Source organism: Oculina patagonica, chromosome 4 (assembly GCF_052425735.1).
Source record: "Oculina patagonica isolate OP01 chromosome 4, crgOcupat, whole genome shotgun sequence".
Classification (NCBI taxonomy): Eukaryota; Metazoa; Cnidaria; class Anthozoa; order Scleractinia; family Oculinidae; genus Oculina; species Oculina patagonica.
The window spans coordinates 18,651,534-18,665,858 of NC_135761.1; the positions used below are offsets into that span (position 1 = coordinate 18,651,534).

Here is a 14,325-nt window from a genome sequence, read left to right on the forward strand (position 1 = left end):
TTGATTTAGTGACAAATCTAACACTTTTTTTCCTTTCCCCCAGTAAGAATTATTGTTTGAGACACGCAGATTGCTAGAAAGGTGAGTGATTTTTTGATGCGCCTTTTTAATCTTATGTCTCGCTCGAGTGAATTTTTGGACAACTAAACGTAACTGTTTGGCGAAAAACAAAAGCTAACCACAGATGATGAAATCCTGTTTGTCCAAGCATGCAACACATTTCAAGACCGTCAACTGGTGAAAAATTTTTCGATCCAGCTGCGCAACTTTGTTTCCAAATTATCTCGTTTTCTTAGCCTGTGTACAACCGTCCCGCACAGGCTACGTTTTCTCAGTTGTTTCCTCGTTAATTTTTCTCCTGCTATAAACAACTCATTAGACTCAGTAAAGACCAGTAAATTTCCATCTTTCTTTGCATTTCATGTGCTACATGTGTCGTGTACAGAATCGCTAATAAAGAACAAATTTGGTGGAAAACATTTTGTATACTGAACTGTAATACACTGAAAATTAATGTTTAAAGTTTCAAATGGCATAAATTTAAAACGCATTTCTTGATGTGTTTAAGGTAGATTCATCTCAGTTTTTTTAAGTAAAACGAAGAAAAAACAAGTCTCTTATAACCGAACTAACAAAGAATACCAATTTAAACTCATAAAAATGAAAATGGACCAATAAGGTATTTTTATTGAAACATTGTTTTGCAACATGTAAAATTGTCTGGTGTGAGCACAATGAAGTTTCTTATGTAAGAGCATGACTTTCAACGTGTTTGGCTGGTTTCTTATAACGTGTATAGGCTGGTTTCTTATAATGTTGTTTGCGCCAATTATTAAATTTCATGATGATTTGAAAATATCGATCGATATCATATAAACACGAGCCTAAAACTATTTAGAGTTGAGAGCATTTGTTTTCATAACTGATTTGGATGTCGAGTTATTAGTTGCTAAGGAGAATCACGTGGAGAAAAATCCCTTGCTTATCCTTAATTTCATTACAAAATTTTGTTTTGTTTTGCCTTGAAAAATTGTACAAACTATCTGAAATAAGGGAAGAAAAATATATTCATCACAGTTGTCAACTTTTGCAACACGTCAGCATTTGATAACTTACGTATAGAAGACTTCATTTCATTGGTCAAATGGATACCAAAACAGACTGTTTTGGCCAATAACATTCGTTGTAAGAAAAAATAGTCTAAACATAGGAGTGTAAAGTTATTATTCGCAAACTTGTTTTATCGCGAATCATTTTACTGGAGGCTAAACAGCAAGAAGACTAGCTAAAGTTACTTGGCTGACGGTGTAAGCTTAGTTCCATTTACTCTGCTTCTTTACTACATTTAGTGCCAAAACTTACATCCCCTTCTCTTCTTTTGCGTTCAGCAAATCCTTCTCAAATTGGTCAGAAACACAAGCTTTCCAGAAAGGTGAGTGATTTTACTCCAGTTAACCGCGCTACTACACCATATATTTTCGAAAATTAAGTCGGCACACAGCATGCGTTTATTCTGCAAAAATTATAGTCAGAATTGAAAAGAAAAAAGGTTTTAACAATTTATCAAACGTACCCCAACCGATCTTTTCTTATCTTTGTAAAAAAGCGTTTGCTGCAGTTTGTAAGCAAAAATGGGTTAACATTTCCCCCCATGCCTTCATCATTGCGTCAATGTGCTTATTTTTTACTGAGTTAAAGAATCTGGTCTTTGCAAACTTTTTTTACTGCAGATCGCGAAGAAGAAATGGCCTTCATTCCCCATAAAGTCTCTGTGATCTCCTTGTTGTCTCTGTTTGTGATGTCATTGTTGGTTTACTGCGCCACAGCAAATAACAAAACCAACCAACCATCCTACAAAATGGTAAGTGGCATTTCATTGCGTTACGCGTCAGTGTAAATTTCTGACAAGAGTAAAACAACATTTCTTTGTAAATATTGATGGATTTGATTTTGAACATAATAGATCCGACCACATGGCGATGGTGTATGTTTACAGTAACACAACGGGCATCGTTTGATGACTATTTTCGGCCATACCTCGTTTTATCAGGCTTATAGGCTACTAGTTGTATAACGTGAGAATAATTGCATCCAAACTAAGGACAAGAATAGAAGTAGAGAACAGCTGGTTCTACTAGTAGGAAAATAAACTAGCTGTAACATTTTATAGGTCAGGGATGTCCTAAAATTTAAGTCTTGAAGAGAGGAAAAAACATTTTATGCCAAATGAAAAACAAAACCTGAAACCTACAACAACAAATTTGATATCTTGACATTATTCATTATCTCGTAAAATTTTCAAATTTTTCATTGCAGAAATATTGCAAAATCAATTTTTGTAATAGTAATGTATACTTCCATACAAACAGCTCATATCATAATAACAAATTAAAGCAGTGTACAAGGGTAGTGGTAGAAGATTTATTTATATCTATGATCCATACCTTTAATAACTTTAACTTTAACTCATAAATAAAAAAATAAAATAATCTAACTTGCACTAAAATCTAGTATATTCACCTGTCGTTGCCAAGATATCGGTCTTAACTAACTTTATCCTGATTTATTTGTTAAAACTCTTTTCTTATTCCAAAACAGCAACCTCCTTACTGCTATGGTGGTCTCCCTGGTATGCACAGCAAGCCTGGGTCTCCTGGGGTACCAGGCCCTGCTGGTATGCACGGCAAGCCTGGGTCTCCTGGGGCACCAGGTCGTGATGGCCGTGATGGCCGTGAAGGAGCCAAAGGTGACCAGGGTAGCCCAGGGAAGACTGGACCCCAGGGACCTCCAGGTCCCAAAGGAACTAATGGCGCTAAAGGAGAACCTGGAGTCCAGGGTCCTCCCGGCCAAAAGGGGCTGCGCGGAGAGAGTGGAACAAGTGGAATCCCTGGGACTCCTGGTGCGATGTCTTTTAAGAACTGGAAAGAGTGCGCGTGGAAAAACTTGGATGACGAGAAAGACAACGGTCTGATCAAGGTGAACTGAATCAACAACTATACTAGAATAGTTAGCTAGAAATGAACTGAACGTAAAGAATCGGATAATTATTCAGAGCTGTCATAGTAATTGAAAATTATTAAGGAACTAAAGAATTATTCACTTTTTAAATTTATTTCTTTTTTATTAATTTTGTTTACAGGACTGTGTGTTCACCAAGAACTTCTCTGACACAGCCCTCCATGTTTACTGGACTGGTGTTCTTAGAGTCACTAGCTGTAACAGTTGCTGCAAACGTTGGTATTTCACTTTCAACGGTGCTGAATGTGCAGCTCCCCTGCCAATTGACGGTCTTGTGTACATGTCGCAAGCAAAGTCTCAAAATATTCACCGCGTCAACAATATTGAGGGGCACTGTAACAACATAAACAAAGGCAAGGTGCGCGTTGGATTCTGGGTCGGTAAATGTCCCGGATATGGAAGCTATAACGCCCAGACAGGGTGGAATTCAGTGTCCCGGATCTACGTTGAAGAAGTTCCCAAACCTCAGGCTTAGATCCCGAGACAAAACATCCATTCCTGCATAAACGCTGATATTAGAACTGTGATAAGTTGCTTAATTATGTAACAAGTGGTTCCTTTGATTACTGGACGTGCTTTGTAATTGTTTCACGTTTGCTGTTTTTAATAAAAGGCAGGAAGATTGACGAAGAAATGGATACTTGTTTGCTTTTTCTATGCAATTTTTGTGAAACTCTCTTTTTGACATTTGTCCAGGGGTGACGCAACTACGAAAGGTACTAAATATACCAAATTTTGCTTGCGAAGTTACAAAAATTCGTGAAGGCAAAAAAGAACTAGACGGGAAGTTCACACAGCCCTGATGAAAACTGTGATGACCTTATAAAAATGTGAATATTGCGAAAAATTCAAAACGACAATTGCCACATGGAAAAATATATCACCCAATTAAAATTTTACAATGTTGCAGTGATTCATTTACGAAACACTTTGTTTTTTCGTTTTCAAATTCACCCAAGTAACGAAACGTACGATTCCATGTGATTTGGAAAGAAGGAATTTCAGAAAAGAAAATAACTTCACTTACTTAATTGACTTGTCTGGAATGCCGAGTTATTTCTTTTAAGAGAGACTGAATACGAATGTGCTAATAAGCTACCCTCCAGCTCCAGGCAGCTCAATTAATACTGGACAATACACTTTAAGAGAGGTGCTTAATATGCGTCATACCATATCGAGAAAATTCCGTTTTTCTGCGTTACTTAAAGTATAAAGGAGACCGGTTAAGGTGGCCCGCGGGTATTTATGAGGCTGACAGTTCCCTTTTTAAAGCGCGTTTTAAAACGGGAAAACGTGAAGCGATTGCTTAGATTTTTGAGAATCTGAAAAAAACAATGCTTAAATTATGTAAAATCATAAATTTTATGGCGATCAAACGCGATTTGTTGAAGTTATGAGCGATTTTTGGAAGCCTTCGTTTTTAATAAAATGCGATTATTTTGAAAATGCCACGGTGAATTTTTCTGTAATTACCCCGAAATGCTGCCAAACAGTTGAAGTTTACTCACAACAACTTACAGGAAAATCCACTCCGTAGATTTCCTGAACGAGCGACATCTTTATTTTGCCTTTAAAAACTGTTGTGTTATGCGTCTGACTTGACCGTCGCATAAATTTGATACTTATACTAACCCAGTACCAGCCAGTTTTGAGTCTGATGTCACCTTAATCTTGTGTGTAAAAGTTAAAAAGATCGTGTATATACATCAAATGTTAGCAGTCAATAAAGATGGATGGTTTTCAGTCGAATTTTTGAAACTATCAAACAAATGATGTTATTTAGAATTGCGGAAAATTTGCCGATTTGTTTTTCATTTTTTTAAAGCAGCTAGAACAGGATATTGCAAAGATTTGTGCCGAGTTTCAGCGTGTTCCTGTCATACGGTTTGAAGAATTTCGGTCGCAAAGTCGGGTACATTTGCTTTCCAAGTTCTAATCGCTTTGTAAACCCCGCACTTCGAATGAAATTATTCTGTTGTTGTTTGAAGAGAGGTGTTACTTCCAAATTCCGCACGATCTTCTACCGTCAGGAAATACATGTGCAGGAACGGTATTTGTCATTTTAGTAGTAACTATTTCAGGCTGTGTTAGGCCATCCCCTTTTTTTCTCTGTTTAGCGTCGTCCGACCGACCCAGATTTTCGCGTTTTCAAAAAAAAAAAAAAAATTTATACAGAAGGTATAGAAGGCAATGACACATTATTTTAAATAATGTTTCATCCTTTTTACGCTATTCTTGTTTGAGTTTAACCACGACGTCGATTTTTCCTTCCTCCATTGCCGCCATGTTGACTTTGTAACCATGTCTTCTTGTTTCCAGGCTCCACGGACATTATGCTGAGGTACCGGGCCTCCTAGTTCCAGACTCCTTATCCACTTTTTTTTTGAATTTTTTTTTTTTTTAATTCCGACCGACCGACCCAAAATCAGAAAACACATACGACGATAAACGAAAAAAAAAAAAGGGGATGGCCTTATTTCCAAGTGGCAGAAGATCGTTTATAGTGGAACCACCACCAGCCAGCGCTAACTCACCGAAAACGCTTCAAAATGGCCTGAGAAGCGGACAAACAGCAAAGAATACAACAAGGCAATAAGGTTAGTCGATTTTATTAGCGAAACATTACATATTATTCTTTTTGAAAAAAAAATCGTTGAGTTCCCATACAAACCCTTATAAATCGCATCTTTGTAACACAACACCGCTCAAAGGCAAGGGTCACGTTCGCTAAAACTTTATGAATAATCACATAGTGCGCTTGGGCCGCCTGTGAATGAGGGAGCGAGATCATGATTAATTGATTATTCTCAGTTATGATTAACTGTAGATCCTGTAGACCCCAAATAATCCGCCAGTAAAATACTATTATATAGGCGGTTAAACTGAAAAGATGGGCGGTTTTTCTCGGGCATTAGCTACACATGCAGATTCGCAAATCCGCCTTTTTCACGGCAGGCTTCACATAACAGGAAGTGTAATTTGCAAGAAGTAGTTATAGCCTGAAGTGTTAATTATAATTATAAACAGAAAGTGTTCACAGTTTATTAATTGCGATAGAAATAATGTCAAACAAACGCAATCACCCGGAACGTAAAAATTCACAATCAAACAATTCACTTCAGTCTATAAATTAAAGTGGGAAATATTTATATTGAAACACTCGAACGCATGGAACAAGTAATTCCGTATTCATTACAACGTTAACTAGCGCTTTTCGTCCGAGAAAAGTCTACAAAAATAACCATCGTAAGCTAATCGAAACAGCATCACCAATAGGTTAAACATTTTCAACTGTTCTCGGAACCCGCTTTCTGAGGTTTGATTTGCATGTAGACCTGTCTGAACGCCACGTAAACAGACTTTTAATTTTATATCTTAAATTCTATCCGAGTGTTGAGAATTTTCTTGCAAGTGACGATCGATACAGGAAGTACTTTAGGAAATTAAAGAACATTACTTTTCAAGTTTTAGTTATTCAAGCTAAATTAAATCAGCATGAAGCTGCTAGTGGTAGTCCCTGAAAATAAAGTTAATAAATTAATTCAAAAACTTATTTTGTCGAGAATCATTTGACTCGAGGGCAAAGGAAAAACACAGCATGAGACAAAGTGATTCGGTTGACAATGTAAAAGTTATTTATCACCGTTTTTTTCTCTTGTGTTCTCTTTGCTTCTTTTTTCGTTTAAATCACAGTTAAATCCATCATTCAGCCCCCTCTTGGCAGAAGACATAATTATACACTGTTTATACAAGAAAGGTAAGTGATTGTTTTCATTTTGTCTTTATACTGCGCGTTAGAGTGCCGTTTTGAAAGTCCAATTTTAACACAGCGTTTCAAACTGATTTTGAAGCCTTTTTGTCGAGGCATCTCTGAACTGTAAACTCGTAAAACATCCCAAGTTTGCGTTCTTTTCCTTTTTAATGATATGAATCAACGCGCCTGATAAGACCTAGGCCTAAATTTCACTTTTCTTGTTATTTTACGCACAACGGTAGTTACCATGGTACGTTACCGCTATTTTTAAATCAATCTCTTCAAGTAAAAATGAGTCTCTCTCTCTCTAACCAAAGCAACAAAGGATGCTAACTTTCAAACACGTAAACCGACCAACACAGTTTCACGAGTCGTGAGCGTCGATTTTGCGTCTTGCGCAGGGACATTGATGGCTCTATTGAATATGTGACACTTCTAAATGTTTTTCTTTGCGCTGGGTACGTAAAGCGGCAGTTTAATGACTTGAAAATGTTCATTGCATTGTGGCTTAATTATAACATGAAAACATAATCTAATACTTCAGAAGCGTAAAGAAAGGTTCACTGGAGAGGCTGTTTTTTACAAAATGGTGTACGTGTCGTTCCGAGCTATTTTGTGCTCAGAGAATCGACAGAAAAATGCGCCCTTGTTTTTGACTTTATCCTTTTTTCAAAATACTTTTTTGTTTGGACTATATACATCATTTTTAAAACTAACTGGTGAAAAATATTCAACAAAGTCATCAACTTGAGCAACACGTCATTCTTTTGTAACTTACAAATGGAAGACTTCATTTCATTGGACAAACTGCCAACTAAGAAATTGGTCCAGCCAATAAAATTCCTTGTAAGAATGAGTTGTTTTTATTTTACAAACTCGTTTTATCGAGATTCATTTTACTCGTGTTCTGAACAGAGACAAGAGTGACTTAGCTGACAGTGTAAGCTACGTAAGTTTGAATTTTTTCTCTGCTCCTTTAGTTACTTGATTTAGTGATACATGTAAATCTAACATTATCTTTCCTTCTTCCCCCAGTAAGATTATTTTCAGAGGCAACGCACGCTTTCTAGAAAGGTGAGTAAATCATTTTTTTGTGCCTTTATAATGTCCCGCTAGAGTGAATTTTTGAACAACTAAACCTAACTGTTTGGCGAAAAATAGAAAGCTAACCACAGATGATTAAGTCGTGTTTGCCAAAAATGCATTTCTAGACCGTCAACTCGTGAACAAATCCTGCGAATTACGCCGTCTTCTCAGTTATTTTCTCGTTAATTGTTCTCCTGCTATAAACAACAATACATTAGATTCAGTAAAGACTGGCAAATTTCACATTCTATTGTTATCGTGTTTATTGAAGAATCGCATAAAAACAAATTTAATTTGGTGGAAAACGTTGAGTATGAGCTGTAATATACTGACATAGTGACATAGACTGAAATCGCATTTCTTGATATGTTTATGGTAGATTCATCTCAGTTTTTTAAGTAAAAAGATAAAAAAAACAAGTAGCTCATATCCAAACGGACCAATTAGGTATTTTTATTCAAACATAGTTTTGCAATATGTAAAATTGTCTGGTGTGAGCACAATGAAGTTTCTTATGTAATCCATGACTTCAAACGTGTTTTCTTTTGGCAGGGTCTGGTTTCTTTATAGTGTTGTTTGCAGCAATTTTTAAATTTCATGATGATTTTAAAATAAAAATATCATATTATAAAACATGCGCCTAAAACAGGCTGTTTAGGGTTGAGAGCATCTGTTTTCAAAACTTGGATGCTGAATTATAAGTTGCTTAGGAAAATCATGTGGAGAATAATCCTTTGCTTAATCTTAATTCCATTACAAAATTTTGTTTTGTTTTGCCTTGGAAAATTGTAGAAACTTTCTGAAAAAAGGAAAGAAAAATATTGATCAAAGTCATCAACTTATGTAACACGTCAGCATTTGGTAACTTACAAATACAAGACTTCATTTCATTGGACAATTGGATAACAAAACAAACTGTACTGGCCAATAACATTCCTAGTAAGAACAAATAGTCTAAACATAGGAATATAAAATTATTATGTGCAAACTTGTTTTATCGCGAGTTATTTTACTGGAGGCTAAACAGTAAGAAGACTAACGTTAGACTAGCGAGAGTGACTCGACTGATGATGTAAGTTTAGATCAATTTTCCTCTGCTTTTTTGCTTTATTTAATGTCAAAACTGACATCCCTATCTCATTTTTCCTTCTAGCAAATTGTTCACAAAGTTGGTCAGAAACACAAGCATTCAAGAAAGGTTAGTGATTTTACTCCAGTTTATGTCGGCACAAAACAGTTTACATAGAATTAAGGCTTCCTTACATGTGTTAAAGCCCTTCGTGTCTCAATAGAGTTTATCTATGAGCGTTCTGTGATTAAACAACTTTTAAAGAATACTGAAGTTTTTCATCAAATCATTGTTGAAGCCCTTCATGACGAGGCATTCCCAGATCATCAAATCATGAGCCTTATCAATGAAACAAGCTTCACAACCTGCAACTGAAAAGTAATAAATTGCACTATTTATGCAATAAGAAAACTTTACGTGCTATTTTCATGCGTTTATTTGGCAAAAATGGCAGTCAACATTGAAAAATCAATTGCATGAAAGAAAACGAAGTCATGGTAAAAGCAAATTGAATCAGCGACCTTGGTATTTTCAAGTGAGTTGCTAAAATCTTTAAAGTTTTCGTTAAAAAAAATTAGAATCACAATCTTTAGTGTTTTGGCAGATTAAACTCGGTGTTTAGTAAGGAAAAAAATAGTACTTATAAAAATTAAACAGACCAAAAGCCAACAAAGATACAAATTCTCAAAAATAAAAATGCGTGAGACTGACGACTTCTGAATCCATCAACTAAAAATAATTAAATTACTATTTTGAAAGCCTTCGAGTGACTCGGCTGAGCACAGTTTCATTATATTTTTCTGATGTTAACTTCTTTTAAGAAGTTAACATTTTAAGGGTTTAAAAACATTTTAAGGGAGCTGCTTTACAGTATTTGTCTTCACTTAAGTTTTTTTGTTGTATAGTATTTTTCATTGTCCTTGTGGATCGTATGTATTATCCGAACAGAAAAATTCTAAGCAATAGATTTTTATCAATTTCAATAATCATGACAAGCAGAGAAGAAAGTCAAATATCTACATTATCCGTGAAAGTCTCCTCTGTCATTCCGACATGGAAAGTGTTTCTAAATGATTACGTGGCACGAGCTTGCTCTATTGTCAAAAAAATGATATGCATCGATGGAAAATTATTCATTTTGTGAAAGAAACAAAATTCTCTCAACTTGTACTTGATGAAATGTAAGGAGAATTGGGATGTTGATAACGTGGCTTACAGACACGTCACTGGATTGCAGTAATCCGACCAATTGTATTGCTCGTACTTTTTTTGTTTACATTTGATACCAGTTTACAAACGTGTTTTAACATGGCACGTTTTTAATGAGTTATGGCATAATACTATGCAACGAAAGAACCCCAAAAAACTGCTTAAATCTTTTTCTCTCTTAGCTGTAAATTTTCCCATCTTTAACCAGATTAAAAAATGATGCTTGAAAAAGAAATCCAGATGAAATACTTAAAGCCACATGCATCGTTTTTGGCTCAAGAGTACCGTTTTCTATTTCGACCCTTTTCGATTAATTGCAAAATCGAAACTGAAAAAAAAAACATATGATATGATATTATAATATTTTACTTTTAGCGCGTAAACCAAGTGATAGAAATTAGGCTGATAATTGGTAAAAAATGAAAACGTCAAAAGCCAGGACTATTTTCTCCTACGAGGATCTATTCCAACTGTACTGGTGTACAGACGAGGCCATCAAACACATGTCAACGAATAACATCCACTCGAAGAAAACTCAAAGATGTTGTTTAATTCAGTACTCACTAACAAAAAGATGGATGACTCTTTATTTAGCACCATGACTGATTGCGCTCATGAGTTTTTCTGGGGAAGGCGAATCAGCTGTAAAATCATGTTAGCATGTTTACTGAGCAATCAAGATTTTCTAAGTCTTATATCTTTGCAAAAACTATATTTGTCATAGTTTATGAAACGGAAATGACTTCTGTTAAAGTAATGCCTTTTGCCATAAATGTCCTTAATTTTCAGTGATAACAATTAGATGAAAATAAAATGAGGGACTTTAAGTGACGGTGGTTTTATCCCTAATTTGATCTTTAATCTATGCAAACTTTCTCCGCAGCAAATCGCAAAAGCATGGCCTTCATTCTGAGTAAAGTCTCTGTGGTTTCAGTGTTGTATGTGATGTCACACTTGGCCGTCTATTGTGCCGGGGAGGATAACAAAACCGCCGCAAAACAACCATCGCCCATCGTGGTATGTTGTTTGTGTTACCTCCAAAGCATAAATTTCTTAGAAAAATCAAACAATTTGCATCTGAGAATGCACTATATGTAGCGTGCGATGAATTGTGATACTTTAGTTTTGTTGGTGGAATGAAATTTTAACTAATAGCAGTAGGCAGCAGTGTAGGAACTACTATTAAAGCTCACAATAAAAAAAAAATAGTAATTTGACGATACTGTGCAATAGTCTACAACAAATAACAGTGATGATAAAAGAAATAATTATTCTACTTGAAACAAAAAATAACAAAACACATCTAAGAAGAATATTTTACTTGAGGCTAGAAAAGGTCTTCTTAGCCTTCGATTTGTGACGTGGAAAGGAAATTTGGTGGATGAAAAACTCCAATTAAAATGAACTGTGAAATACAAGAACCTCGTATATTCACGTGACGTTGCCAAGATATCTGTCATAATCGACTTTTCATGTAAAGGTTTTTTATTATTTGAATCCAGCAGCCTCCTCCTTTCTATTATGGTGGTGTACCAGGTCTCCACGGCAAGCCTGGGTCTCCTGGGGCACCAGGCCGTGACGGCCGTGATGGCCGTGAAGGAGCCAAAGGTGACCAGGGTAGCCCAGGGAAGACTGGACCCCAGGGACCTCCAGGTCCCAAAGGAACTCCTGGTATCAATGGAAAGGTTGGCGCTAAAGGAGAACCTGGCGCCCAGGGTCCTCCCGGCCAAAATGGGCAGCGCGGAGAGAGTGGAATCTCTGGGACTCCTGGTGCGATGTCACATAATAACTGGAAAGAGTGTGCTTGGACAAGCAGTGAAGGCAAGGACCACGGTCTGATCAAGGTAAATGTTTTCAATTTACAAAAACGAACTGTTAATTTAACACGACTGTATACGACTATATTGTATAATTTCATCCTCAAAATGAACTCAACGTAATTTTTTAAGTAAATAATGAAGAGTTATCTATATCTCTAAGAACAATTGCGAATTGTCAGAGAATTATTATTTATTTATATCTTTAATTTCCTTCTTTTTTATCATTATGTTCAACAGGACTGTGTGTTTACCAAGAACTTCTCTGACACATCCCTCCATGTTTACTTTACCGGTGCCCTTGGAATCTACAACTGTGACAGTTGCTGCAAACGCTGGTATTTCACTTTCAACGGTGCTGAATGTGCAGCTCCCCTGCCAATTGACGGTGCTGTGTACATGCGTAAAGGAAGTGGATCATATCTTAAATATCTTCGCCGTGTCCGCCATATTGAGGGGCACTGCAACAACATCCACAAAGGCAAGGTGCGCGTGGGATTCTGGGTCGGTAACTGTCGCAGTTATGGAGATGCAGACGCCTACACGGGTTTTCAGTCAGTGTCCCGGATCTTTGTTGAAGAAGTTCCTGAACCTCAGGCTTAGATCCCGAGACAAAAAAAAAATCATTCCTGCATAAACGCTTATAATGGGACTCTGATAAATTGCTTAGTTATTTAACGGGTGTACTGAGTGTGCTTTGCAATTGTTTCGCGTTTGCTGTTTTAAATAAAATGCAGGAGGTTTGACAAAGAAATGGTTGCTTGTTTGTATCAGTTTTTAGTATAATTTCGCTTTTATTATTGATCAGCTACAGAAAGAGATTCAAAATTTTGTTCACAATGCAACGTAAAGCCAGCCAGGAAAAACTGAGGATATAAAGAACAATAAGAAGTGAAGACAAATGGAACAGTGACTTCATATTAAAGTAAAATCAAGCGAAATATTGCGCTCTGGGAACAAACACTGAATTGAAAAAAAATGACACATTCGAGAATCGATACCAAAAGAAGCGAAAAAGATACCAGTTTTATTCAATTCTAGCCCAAAATCCAGTGTTGTGTATTGAAAGGAGCCCTGAGATCAATAACTCCATAACATAGCTATAGGACTCACTTGTAGGCTGATAGAATCTGCTGCTACCACTGAGCGAACCACAAAAAAGGAAGGAAAATTATGAAGATTTTTGTTGTTCTCTGTTATGAAGACAAAGAAATGGTTGCTTGTTTGTATCAGTTTTTAGTATATTTTGGCTATTTTTCTTCATCTGCTACGGAAAGAGATTCAAAATTTTGTTTTCAATGTAACGTAAAGAAGAGCCAGAAAGAGGGATAAATAGAACCAGAAGTGAGGCAAATGAAACACAATTAATTTAAGGTAAAATCAAGCGAAATGTTGCGCTCTGGGAGAAACACTGAGTGGAATAAAACGACGGGCACGAGAATCGACAACAAACAAAGCAAAAACGTTCAAGTCGAGCCCAAAACCTCGTGTTGTGTATTGAAAGAAGTCCTTAGATTAGTAAGTCTATAACATAGCCATGCGTCTCTTACTACAACTGTGCGAACCTCAAAAACAGAAAAGAAACAGTATGAAGATCTTTGTTCAGTGTTCCGCTCTATTGGAAAGACGAGATTCGTAGAATATATCGAAGAAACCACTAATTTTCTTGAAAAATATTCTGCGTACAGTTCAACCCCTGTCTCATTTAGAGCTTCTTCAAATTGCGCTTCATATTTCATAAATTTCTCTTCTAAGTCACGGTTGTTTTCTATATCTCGATAGACTGAATTTACCCTGCCATCAATGCAACACGCAAAAAACTGTGTGGTTCTTTTAAATGCTCACTCTTCGAGGATTTTAAACTTTTATACAGTTAACTCGCATCAAAATTAGCCAAAAAGTAAATTACTGTGTTGTCTAAAAGTAGTTTGAGCACTCTCTGGCCGTTTTCATGATCGCATAATTTACAGAAAGGGTCTGGAAGTACACGGTGATTTGAACTACCGGTACCAACGTTTTGAGACAAACAAATTGCGCCTCGTTACACTCGTTGCGCTCTTTACACACTTTTATCTGGTAGTTCCATCTTCAGTATTATAAAGTCACTGAGACATCAATTTTGACTACTTTTAAATGAAAAAAATCAGTAGAAGAAAAACTCCCAACGTCAGTAAACTTGACAAGCTTGTTACAACGAGTGACTAATTCAGTCAGGAATTTCATCAGCGAGAGCAAACTGAAACACCTGTCAGGAACGTCTCTTTTTTTACGCCAGTTCGAAGGGTAGCAAACATGGTGCCAAACTGATATTGTTTTTATGATAATCTCAGATACCTGTCATATAATTTTGGGGGGGGGGGGTAATATGTTTT

General features: G+C 36.3%; 2 protein-coding genes across 5 annotated transcripts; both read left to right on the forward strand.

Annotated features, from left to right (window-relative positions):
- On the forward strand, window positions 1–3,652 carry LOC144651827 (uncharacterized). Its single transcript, XM_078511847.1, has 5 exons — window positions 1–81; window positions 1,389–1,432; window positions 1,731–1,861; window positions 2,599–2,976; window positions 3,140–3,652. The coding sequence occupies exons 3-5, from the start codon at window positions 1,745–1,747 to the stop codon at window positions 3,491–3,493; spliced, it is 849 nt and encodes a 282-aa protein (XP_078367973.1). The 5' UTR covers window positions 1–81; window positions 1,389–1,432; window positions 1,731–1,744; the 3' UTR covers window positions 3,494–3,652.
- Window positions 3,653–6,616: 2,964 nt separating this feature from the next.
- On the forward strand, window positions 6,617–12,707 carry LOC144651841 (uncharacterized). 4 transcript variants are annotated; one of them, XM_078511872.1, is made up of 6 exons: window positions 6,617–6,775; window positions 7,808–7,846; window positions 9,012–9,056; window positions 11,020–11,153; window positions 11,639–11,980; window positions 12,194–12,707. In XM_078511872.1, the coding sequence occupies exons 4-6, from the start codon at window positions 11,034–11,036 to the stop codon at window positions 12,554–12,556; spliced, it is 825 nt and encodes a 274-aa protein (XP_078367998.1). In that variant the 5' UTR covers window positions 6,617–6,775; window positions 7,808–7,846; window positions 9,012–9,056; window positions 11,020–11,033; the 3' UTR covers window positions 12,557–12,707. The 4 variants fall into 4 exon arrangements, with proteins under 4 accessions (XP_078367998.1, XP_078367997.1, XP_078368001.1 ...); XM_078511871.1 differs by lacking the exon at window positions 6,617–6,775 and adding an exon at window positions 7,679–7,721; XM_078511875.1 differs by lacking the exon at window positions 6,617–6,775 and adding an exon at window positions 7,679–7,721 and having other exon boundaries at window positions 11,642–11,980.
- The last annotated feature ends 1,618 nt before the right edge of the window (window positions 12,708–14,325 follow it).